The sequence below is a fragment of the Diadema antillarum genome, unplaced genomic scaffold (assembly GCF_040938485.1).
Source record: "Diadema antillarum isolate AM-2024a unplaced genomic scaffold, OU_Dant_1.0 scf00000092, whole genome shotgun sequence".
In the NCBI taxonomy this organism is placed as follows: Eukaryota; Metazoa; Echinodermata; class Echinoidea; order Diadematoida; family Diadematidae; genus Diadema; species Diadema antillarum.
Window position 1 is genome coordinate 1,727,501 of NW_027270981.1, and position 12,343 is coordinate 1,739,843.

Sequence of the window (12,343 nt, forward strand, 5' to 3'; positions counted from 1 at the left end):
TTGCCTTTGCATTCCGTTTAAGATCCGGGAGATAGTGCGCGATATTTTTCTTGATACATAATAAATATGTAGATCTTTTCTGCAGAAAAGTGAAACTATTGTTCATAAAGTAGGAGACGGACAATGATAATCAAGCCGACACCGTTAACCAGTCACGATTACACAAACCCGTATATTGATGTCTACGACTACACTCAGAACCATAAGAAAACGTTGAGATTGCCTAGTTTTTTTACACCCTTATTTGTACTGGTCTTTGTCATTCTGATATACCTACATATGCCTATAATAAGCCAACTTGTACGTGACAATGTGGTAGAGTTGCCCCCTCCTCCTCCCCCTTCATTTGAAAGTTGCTTGACCCAGGGGCGGATCCAGGAATCCGTAAAGGGGAGGCGCCTTTAAAAAAATTAAAGGGGGCGCACCCTCCCCCTCCCCCCATTCTTTTTCTTTTTATTTCTTTTGTTTAAAAAAATAAAGAGGAGGCGCGCGCCTGGTGCGCCCCCTCTGGATCCGCCACTGTTGACCCGTTGACCGTCGTTCACAGTGATACCTAAAGGTACAGCAAGCACGACAGGCGAGAAGTTGGATTCCTTGTCTTGAGTTTTCATATTTTTATCTTCGTAAACTTATTTTATGTAGATCTATATAATATTTGTATGCACTTATAGATAGCATGTTTTTGCAGGTATACGTACATATGGTTGTTTTATATCTATTTCATGTGCCTATTTGTATTCACTTTATTGTACTATCTAATGTAATGCCTATCCACCTGCTTGTGTAAGTGGTTATTGCTACTTAGTAATAATTTTGCATTATTTTGGACACGGAAAATGAAATGAAATGAGTAAGCATTTCAAAGACAAGACTATCCTTGCACCTGCTGAGTTAGAAAATGTGTCTCGACAAAATCTGTGCGGTTTAATGAAGAGGACAAGTGGTGATCACAAGGCATTTATAGAACGTGTGAGAGTGTATCTTCCAGAGTCATATGGCTCTATGACAGGATAGAATTCCTTGAATGCAAATCTGTGACAAATAGACCTGAATATTTACCGTCACCTTTCACGTCTCTAAAATTAGAAAGCTTTCTCTTTCTGTATTTTGGATCACGGCTCCGAATGACTTAGCACTTGTTCACAAGAAACGTGTCGAAATGGATGAGATGGAGGAGGGGGGGGGGGGCGGACCGATAATAACAAGATATGTCAACATCGCTACTGACATTTTGCTGGAGGATGGAGCACCCGCACACGAAGAGGAAGCTCCCCTTTAGTCGTCCGTGTCCCCAGCCTCTGCCTCCCGAGGTCCTCTGCTTGTTGGCTCGGGGTGCTCTCCTCCCGAGCGTGAATAGTATTTAGCTAGTCTGAAGGACATTCTCATATCTTCTTTCAGGGGCTTTTACTTTCACGACATCACTCTAAAGTATAATTGTGTAAATGAAGCTGCAAAGTCATCGGCTCCTCGCCACTGCATATGCCCTAAAGACCGACACTTTCATCAGGAGCTGGTTTTATCAGTGCTTGAATGGACTTTGCGAGTCTGTCCTATACGCCCAAGTTGAGGTCACTGTAAGTTTGTGCAGCAATAGAGAGATTAAACAGAAGAGTGTGAGGGATATTGATAGCAGGAGAAAAACTAAAACCCTCCAAGATATAGGTGGAGTGGGTAAAGAATATATATACAGTAAATACATGTATGTATACATATATATGTATATATACAGAAATATGCTTCTTGTTATTCATAAGTTCATGCGTATACGCACAAGTAGGTTAACTTAATATAACAGACGTTTTATTCTTGTCTTTTTGTTGATCATTATAGAATTTCACAAAGCTAAGTTCATAATTCAACAAACCTTTATATGACCTTACTCGTTTTCGCAATAAAATCAAAGAGTAATGAACTCTCTCCTTTTTTCTATCTCTCCTACCAATCTCCAATTTCCAATTCCTCTTCCTCCTCTTCCTCCTCCCCCTTCCTCCTCTCTATATCCATTCATATTTCAGGGATTTCATCAGAAAGGTCGTGTCCCATGGGCGATCCACCAACGTGTTCGGCCGCCTGGAGACAGGCGAACTAACAGTCATGCAGGTGAGTGTGTGCGGTGATGCTTTACTCAATCCAAGTTTACTTGGTAGAAAAGCGTTGTGATAAACAACAAAAAAAATTTATAAAGAATCTGAGATGCATGCTTTAATGTAGTTGCTACCAGTGTCAGTGATATACATTGTAAAAATTAAGGTAGGTAGATTTCGCTTGAGAAAACGTTTACTAAGTACTTCAAAGGAGTATGAAATCTATGTCTGGCTGGACTTAAAAATTACCATATCATTTGGCTATAGACAGTAATGGTTGAATGAAATGTTCGGCAAACTTTGGATTTTTTTCTTTCTCTTTTTAGCAGGACGACAGTGGTTCATGGATGTTTTGATGACAACAATATAATATCAAAAGAAGTCTTTTGCTTCATTGTTTTTCTTCAGTTAAAACCGTACCACACATTTCAGTTAGCAAAGTTCGAATCAAAATAAATTATTCATGCAATAGGTACTTGTATGGAGACGTTTGAAAATGGCAGACAACATCGGTGAACGAATAAAAACAATCCCAACATCCGGAAAATGGAGTACATCACACCGTTTGCTCCGAAGCTATTCTTTGCAAGGACGTTTAGGCTGCTTGAGATAACGACCAAATAATTTACCTCGTTAAAAGGAAACTCAGTGAAGAAACATTAATTCTATTTTGATTGACATACTGCATCGTGTTTACACATGAACAGGCATTATCATTACGTAACATTTTCGTCTTTATGATGTATTAAATTGTCTGGGCGTGCGGTCGCGGAGTGAAGGGCATCAGAAGCGATAAGTTTTGCAGCTACCAGCATCTCCTTCCGATACCTGTTCGTCACATGTTCCAAAGCATTTCCTTGTTGAGAAGGTTTACAACCCGTACAGTCAGTATTTTATTTAATGTTTAATACCGCTAGAGATGCGGATCGTGTTGCGTTCATCGGGTCAAATTTTTCAGATCTCATGGAAAGCCATGTGGATTGTAGGTTCACGGGAAATGGAATAGGCGCCTAGAAAAGAACAAGGAATCAATTAGCAGCTCGATTTAGACACAGAGTCTCAACGCCAAAAACTCCCACAGTACTATACAATAACTTGTGTGACGATGAATCGACCCCCTTTGCAATTTGTGTCACATTAATTTGCGAAAAATCGTATGTTCCTTTTTCCGCGTGACGTCGGTTGTTTAATAGCGAGGAGACGAACCATATATACATTCATAAATTTATACATTTGTCAAATATACAGTGTACTTTATAGAACTCGTTTATAAGTATCATGCTCATTTTGTGTGCGTTTTAGGAGGAAAATGTCGCAATGCTTTCTTCTCATTATCATCGCTTTAATCGTCATCATTGATATCACTTACCGTCGCCAAAATATCATCATCTCATTTCCCGTTGTTTTCACAACTTTGTTCTTCTCAAAATCTGAATGTTGGCCTTTGTTAAAGACTTTCTCGTTGTATTTTATTGAAAGAAGAGGGTTGTCAGGAGAGACAGAGGCAAGCCACCATGCAGAGGCAAGCCCCAGCGAGTGGGCCTATCGATTTTTATGCATATGAATTGACGAATTTGGCCACTTAATGCTGGTTACAAAAATGCAACCAATCGGCAGAGCTCTATTCAAACAACTCATGAATATGCATTAGACAATGCGACCGACGTGCGACTCGTGGTATTCTATTGGTCTATTCAAGTGTCTCACTGAATTATCATCTATGAGAGGAGCGCTTGTGAGCCTGTCTCCCAGTTCATGAATAACAATCACATTTGCAGGTGTCGAAAAGCGCGCTCGGCTTGGCTTTTTTCGCTCTCGATTTTCGCCACTGTGAAAAAAGGAACTGCGAGGGTCTTAGAAAAAGGCTACTTTCAATCAACAATCACGACCATGGGAATGATTGTTGTGATCATGTTCTGCTTCTATTGGCAAAGTTACAGCTTTCGTTGTCGTGGCATCCTACTCATTATCACGAGTGCATTCATAGATTGTTGTCATCATTCCATTCAATTAAAAAGAAAAGAAAATAAATATGTTCTCAATTTGTGTCTTGGACACTGTGGAATGTGGCAATACTCGTTTCCATTTCGTCTTTTTTTTCAGTCGATTCTAAAACATTGCCACTCACTTTTAGTACTTTGTCATCCGTTTGCGTCAATTGCAATTCAAATTCGTCAGTCACAATAGCTGAGCAATAGACAACAAAACCAATTTCGTCTGTTGGAAGTAAATGTCGTCAAAGTTCCACTCAAAATTATCACCTATAGCTACAGTGGTTTATAGAATAATGCTGCAAACATTGCCCTAATCGAATTGTTTAGTCATCACTCTTGCGCCGCTCTAATCATACATAAAAACACACTTTCTTTTCACTGCAGTCATTTGCTCACCGTTCGACCTACACACAGAAAAATAATATCTACATGAAGGTAGCATGTATGACCACAAATACACTACCTGCATGACGCGATCTGGTTTACCCTCTGTATTCATAACACTCGATTAGAAAAAGTTTGAATCCGTTAAAAAAAAAAGATACTCCGAGTAATTTCTAACTCGCTCTGTGGCAAAACAAGAATTTGAATGCTCAATTTTCAAATTTCATTGACAAAAAAATATATGAACTACAATTAGACGAAATTGGACATAGGATCTGAAGGCAAATGGCTCTTGATGAAAAGGTGACGAAAATGAGCGGGAAAACTGATATTGTCATAACTGTTGGTTCAATATCATCAACATTATTAAGTAAATGTCATGCACCTTTGCTTTTCAACTTATCATATTGTGATTATACCATATTTTGACATATTCAGACCTAAAATATGACTGTGTATTGTCCTTTTAATAAGCGTGATATGTTTTGTTCATTTATATATTTTTTTGAAAATGAATAAATGAAATGAAAGAAATATGAGAGCTAGGGACTCTGAAAATTGAGAGCATGTGCTTAAGATTTCTGACGGTGACGTCTATCCTTTAATAGTGATAATAATAATACATGTAATAATAATGATAATAATAATTTACATATTCTTACTGCGCTTGATACAAAGTTTCTAAAAGTCTTACAAAATTCAAGGAGGTAGTAGGGTCGCCCAGTACCTCCTTGCAAAATTACAATAATAAATTATTACCATAACATACATGAATCTCATGTTATTAAACATAACTGAACTGGCTTCCAATTTCCTTTCTTTGACCTATTAGTTACATTAATCCTTGGACTTAAAACCTGAAAAAATCGTGATATTAGATACCAAATAAAAAGTCTTAAGTAATGATCACATTACATATCAATAATGATTAAGTAGTAAGTTTAACATGCATAAATATAGGAAATAATGATATAAAGACAAATATCACATCCAATTCTACTAATTTTGATGAAATTTTCGACACACATTATTCCTCTTGATCCAAGTCAGTTGAATGAGCAAAGTTTGAGATGAAAGTAATTTTAGCGCCATCTAAATTTAGGAGAGCATTATTTCTTACCGGTAACTGCAGAGGATACGTGGAAAAAAGAAGCCATATCAAAATCATCATTGACTCCATTTAACCCGACGCAGTCATCATGATTGGTATATTATCCATGATTGTGCGTAATATATCAATTCTTTCCTGAATGTATGATTAATCAAAATCGTTTGTTACCTTATATCTACTTTGTGAAAATGCAGAAATCAAATCAGTTAAAAATCAAATAAAATTAAATCAACTTAAATGAAAAGCACTTAATACTGTGTATAGTTGCATGGGTTTGTTTGTGATTCAAAAGTACCTACATGTACCATAGAATATTTAAGTTATATCAATGTCTATAATCTCGAAGTATTCTGACTAACCCATGGTCTGATAGAGACGTTTGTTGTTGGATACAAACTTTATAATAATACTGATGATAATGCAAATAATAATATGATTATATCGTCAAAATTCTGCAGTGCTCTTTAAATACGCGAGGCATCGTTATCGTAATTCTTCATTTGATCTCCCTGTTGTCGCTTTCAGTTCGCCGCCGAGTTCGAGAGGGAGTGTCGACTGGTCGCCGAGATGAACGATATCGACTTCCCCGAGCAGTTCAACGTCGACGAGATGATGAAGTTCAAAGACCCCGAGCTCATCCCAGAGATGCTCAATGCAGTCGCCGTTCTGAGGGAGAACGGTAAGAGTGACCCTTAAACCTTTTCTGTGCCAATGAGTCAAATGTGAACAAATTCCACACACAAACCTATGGGCAGGAAATAATGTGGCATGCAGAGGGTTCATTGTCACCTTAAATCTTAAGTTGTCTCCCCATTAATTAGTCTCTGCCCTGTTTAGATTTGTTTTGTGTGCGCGTGTGTGCGTGTGTGTGTATGGTTGTGTGTATGTATCATAAAACAAAAAAAGTATGTGTGTGGTGGGGGGGGGAGGTAATGTTTTCCTTAGTACGCATGCGCATCGCGAGTTTTCGTAATCGTAGATTTTGGTGAAAGTGCGTGTATTTTCCTTATACCTTTAGTCGAATAATCATCGCAAGATGTAGCATTTCCTTAGGATATCGTTGTGTATTGACTGATTACTGCGGACATGTTTCTATTTCTTACTTCATTAATAGTATACAAATATCGACTGCTGCAGAGGGAGATGGTAAAACTATTTGCACCGAGGTGATTTCTCAACAGTGCTATGTCCCGAGACGAAGTCGAGGGACATGGCACTGTTGAGAAATCACCGAGGTCAAATACTTTTACCATGGCCCGAAAGAAAGCAGTCGATATTTGTTTTATATCCCTCTCGAGCATTTTACTAGAGTGATGACGGTTCCCTTTTGGAAAAATGTGCAGGTTTTCTGAACGTTAAATCTAACGTTAGACCGTAGCAGTGCAGCAGCAGTGCGTGCATGCAGCGCGTAGCGAACGACACCGCTGCGCTGTACTGTATAGGCCACCGAGTATTACAACGTTGTTGATTCCTTCACACGGGCTACACTATCCCAGCGTGCAAAACTCCGAAAGATCGAGGAGGTCCAGGACTACGTTAGAAGTAGGCCTAAAGCGGCTTCGTTACCCAGATCATCTTCAAAATCGGTTTTAGTATATTCGTAATTCGTACCTGATATGGTGTCCTTCTCCTGCGATCATTCCTCCGTTACTTGAAGCAGTCACTTTGTCAATTGAGCTGAACTGCATTGATCACACTAACACACACGCCATCGCATCAATGCCGTCGCGCATGCACCGCGCTGCAAGCTGCATGCTACCGCTAGCTGGCTACAAGCCACAGGACTGTCGCTCAAAAGTATCGCTACTGCGCGCACTGCGTACATTCTTAAGTGAGAAATGTAGATATCGATCACACGATCACGATTGGGTGCAGATCGTGGATTTCCAAAAGTACTATATCACGCTGGCTAGTAACCAATTGCACCGCATCCAGCTGCTCGTAGCTAGCTAGTAAAACTACACCATGTTCGTGTTCTGTGTAATCCTAAGGCAAGAAACTTTACATGAGGGATATAACACTGTATATGTAACGAGATGTATCAGGGTTTGGTCGTATAATGTGCAATGTAGGTATATCGTACGAATAAGGAGACAGATGGTGGACATTTTAGTCTCATCCCATCTGGACCAAGCCTTTTCCAAAGGCAGCTCGCTAAAATTTCAGCACACGCACACAGAGAGCAGTGGACTCGCACGCACAGCGCGCGACCGGCGAGCTGCACGAGTAGCGAGCGCGGTCCGATCCGATCGCTGTGTGCATGCGAGTCCACTGTTCGCTAGCGAGTCCATTGCGAGCTACCTTTGCAAAAGGCTAATCTGGACCTCGAGAGGACGTTTGATTCGCATGAGATTCATGTACTATTATATAGACAGGTTTGCTTTTCGTTTCTGTCAAATTGTCTGTGTTGTTGAGTGACGATTGTCAAACGAGTGCAACGTGATTTTTTTTAATGTTATTATACTGACGGGTTTGTTCGTAATTTAAAGGTTCGTTATAATCCGAAAATTAGATAAGGTCCGTTTATATTCCATTGAGCTTCTTGGTTATTCTTAAACATACAGATTCCCTATACATGTACCTAGATGTTGGTTAATCCGAAAATGAAATAGGGGTATTAATCCAAACATTAATGGCGTTAGTCCGAAGGTTCTTTTATCCGAAAATGGAATAATGTTTGTTAATCCGACAATGGACTAAGGATTGTAACTTAAAAGAATGAAATAATGTTTGCTATTCTGAAGGTTACTCGGTAATCCGAAAATGAAATAAGGATCGCCATTTCGAAGGTTGGCGCTGTTCGGAATAAAGAAACTTTTTTTCGGATTATTATTTGGCAGAGATGTGATATTTCCATGAAATCACACTAAAGCAGGTTCTTGTTGAAGTACATCGAATTTGTACCTCATTATCATCACTTGATCGTGCTTAATTTTCCCTGTGATCATGAGTTTCTGTACATAGAAATAATACTAAACACACAAAGCAGTACATAAGCCCGACAAAAGGCCGCAATTCAACAGCTTTTCGGCCCATTAAACAAACAGATGAGGAAGAAAATGTCTTACTGCCTGATGGCTACTTACCATTGAGAAAGAGAGGCCAACTAAAAATAAAGAGTAAAGAAAAAGAATAGGACAGCAGAAAGGTCGCTCTTGTATTATCAGCTGGAGCGTGATGCGAAACCCTTAATCGCATTAACTGAGTGTCCGTATTAAACGAGTCTTAAGCGAACGACATAATTGTCACCTGAGAATGATATCAGAGATGATGACTTTCGTCGAAGGTAACACCCGAGTAAGTCTTGGGTGAGGATGACTATGTAATCTTGGCACCAAATATATACCGGTAGGTTCCTTGAAGGGCCATCAGTGTCTTATTTCATTCATTCATTCCTTCCTTCCTTCCTTCCTTCATTCATTCCTTCATTCATTCATTCATTCATTCATTTATTCATTCAGCCATCCATTCATTCATTCATTAATATTTTTTTATCTGATTCACTGATATTTTTTTTTTAATCTGACAAGATGGCTAGATATAGCCTAGTCAGCTGCATGCACCATGCGGTCCAGCAGATAATGTTGAGTGAAGTGTTCCTCCAACACGAATTCTTCGTCTCATCATCAGTGTAACACCTTTGGAGGTCATTCACAATCATCTGCCACCGTACAGATGACCACTGACGTAATATTTCATTTACCTGAAGTAACAGTTTGATACAATACGAAACCGCCTCATGATTGTCGTCATTATCTTCGTTTCGTCGTCGTTCTCCTCATCATCTTCGACATCGTCGTCATCATTTTTATCATCAGACGATGTTTTCATAATTTCTTACACATCTCCTTATTGTATGTGTTCAAGGAAGACCGTACTTGCAATGTTTGTGTTGAGAAGTACCTCTAATGACTCTGCGCTTTTCTGTTGGCGATTGGGCGAAAATAGTCTCTACTTAGGAGAGGAAATGCGCCATTGAGAATAGCCTTCGCACTCCATTTTCCTTGCGAAACGCCCCTAAGTGTCTTGACACGCGGTAAATTGCTTCGGATCCCTTGCAAGTGCTGATAAAATAACCCGTACTCATACATGTTGGCCGTTTGATCAAAATACTGTCTACTTTTTAAACAGTGAGCTATACACTCGAAGCTTGAAGATTAGAAAACCATGCGCAAGCTTGATTTTCTTGTGATGGTTCGAAAAAGAATAACTGACATGGTTTAGGTTTAAGGACTTCTAAGCAATTGCGCAACACAAAACGTTCGAAATCATGTTTTTGTGCGATAGACACTAAATGTTTCATAAGTGATCCTACAAGTCCTATTTAGAGAGGGATTCCAGTACATTTATAAGTTAGTCTGATAAGGAGTAAAATCTCACGATTATAATATAATCGTGAGATTATAGAACAGTGGAAATTTGATCAAAATCGGATGAGAATAAAGGAAGTTACGAAATTACGAACTGAAGTTTCTCTAATTTCTGCGGAACAGTTCTCGTACAGTTGATAATGATTATGCAAATAAGTGAGCTGATGTTATCACCTTACAATTTCGATCGATCGTGTGCACACAAACAAAAAAAAAGTAATGAAAATTCAATGTTTCTGTTTAAAAGTGTAAATAACATGATAAAATGAGTTATTCCTGGTTGAATGACTTCAGAATGGTGATCAGTTAGACATCAGGATTTGAGACTGGGACGTAATTGCATTTGAATGAAAATATAAAGATTTCAGAATTTGATGTACAAACTATTCTTCAGCTGGTACATACCCGATAAAAACGCATATACATGTACATCAATTATACGTTAAACAATATTAAGAAATAAGATATACAGACAAACCCGAGGATACAATACATTGATAAAAATACCCCCAAAAGCAAGCAAAAAAAAAAACAAACAAACACACACACACATTGATTAATGACACCTCCACCAACATCACTAGAGAAATAGCGTGTATAAAGCGAGTCTCGGTCACTGTCATTGTCACCGTCACAAAGCATGTTATAAGATTCGACACACAAGTTATATCTAAGATGGACCCTGTTCGTCCCCTCTGGTCCTCTAGGGTAAGGGATGGGGAAGGAAATAGCAAGGGGTGACTGGATTAACGGCGAGGCGGAAGACAGTGACAGCTTACTGTATGAGCAATCCAGATGGCTGTCAGGTCCAAGTCCAGCCTCCCATTTTCCCCCACGATGTAAATTGATTTTGAATGCCGGAGTAGAAGGGGCATTTCCCCTCACCAGCCATCCTTTCCGTCTAGCAACACTTCTCTTTCTCCCTCCTTCCAACCCCCCTCTCTATCTCCCTCTACCTCTATGTTTGTGCCTTTTTTCTCTGTTTTATTCCTGTTTATCCAAAATGGAGGTGTCAACCTTTTTATGAACCATAATGATTGAGATGAGATGAGAGATGAATTTCTCGTCACGCTAGCACCCAAAGTTTAGAGGGAGAGAGCGAGAGGGAGGGAGGGTGAGAGCGTTGGTGTCGTAAGAACTTACAGGCTCGTCACTCGTTGATGTAAGGTCTTGCTCGAGTGATTTTTTTTTTAATAGTTTTGTTTATTTGTTTACACTAACAGAACACTTTCATGATAGGACCTTCAAGCTGTAATAGGGTCAGGCTATAGGAAGATGTCTTAACTAGTCGGAAATCCATGACAGCGTTCTCGATTGAGTAGGTGTTCATGACAAGTCGACGTGGGAACTGAATGAATTTCTTCCTCTTCCGATGAAAATGAAGGACATTCTAATTTCTCCTTCTCCAATTATCGAGGAGACTAAATTCAATCATACAAAAATATAAACAAAAACCCAAACGAGTTCTGATGCCAGGGATGAGATACGTGAATAGTTGATGTACTAATTTTTCAGGGAAGTTTGAAAGGAAACGAGAGGGGGGGGGGGGAACACCACTGAATGGGGGAAGACAACCTGGAATCTTCCCCTCTATTCCCTCCTCAGCATACTTAAAGGGATACGTTTTGGGTTAATTGATGGCCGCGTGATGGTGAATGGTGTGGTAAGCACATAGGAAACATCCCACGTAAACATCAAATGATGAATCGACCAGACTTTATAGAAATCCGATTCCTAATTTGCTATAAGAAAAACAGAATCCCCCTCCCCCCAGAACGAAAGACATCCAAAAGAACATACATTCCTACATAACTACAATCTCCAGGTCTAGGTCTAAGTGGAACTTTTGTCGATTTCGGTGTGATTTTCTTTATACTTATGGCTAATCCAACATTTGTTTTCAACTCTGTGAACGATGATGAATTTTATGATACAGTTGGGCGCTCTTTTACGTCCGCGCAGGAAAACAAAACTTCCACCTTATATGAAGCATACATATCGAACAAACTTAATGCTTCAGCACAAGAATTTGAATATAATTTTGATCCTGAAGATCCTGTGCAAAGTTCATCATGTGTTTATCTGACTGTAAATCAGTATGAACAATATGTTATGAATAGTGATGATGACAATCTTTTGTTAGCTCATTTGAATATACGAAGCATAAGTAGAAATTTTGATAAGTTGCGATTATTTTTAGAAAACTCTGGTAATAACTGTTCTGTTATAGGTCTGACCGAAACATGGTTGACTCCCAATATAAGTCATTTATTTTCTATATCCGGCTTTGATTTCGTGTACAGAAATAGAAAAGAAAGAATGGGTGGTGGCGTGGGTTTATACATCCCCAACAAATTTGAATATTCTATCCACGAAGAATTGAATGTCATGACTGATGTA

At 39.1% G+C, this 12,343-nt stretch overlaps 1 protein-coding gene across 1 annotated transcript in view; it reads left to right on the forward strand.

Moving 5' to 3' along the window:
* LOC139718291 (bifunctional epoxide hydrolase 2-like) overlaps positions 1 to 12,343 on the forward strand; it is a 78,108-nt gene that overhangs the window by 26,893 nt on the left and 38,872 nt on the right. The window contains exons 2-3 of the mRNA XM_071629775.1: positions 2,016 to 2,100; positions 6,099 to 6,252. Of these exons, the coding sequence (XP_071485876.1) occupies positions 2,016 to 2,100; positions 6,099 to 6,252 (239 nt within the window). The remainder of the gene's footprint in view (positions 1 to 2,015; positions 2,101 to 6,098; positions 6,253 to 12,343) is intronic.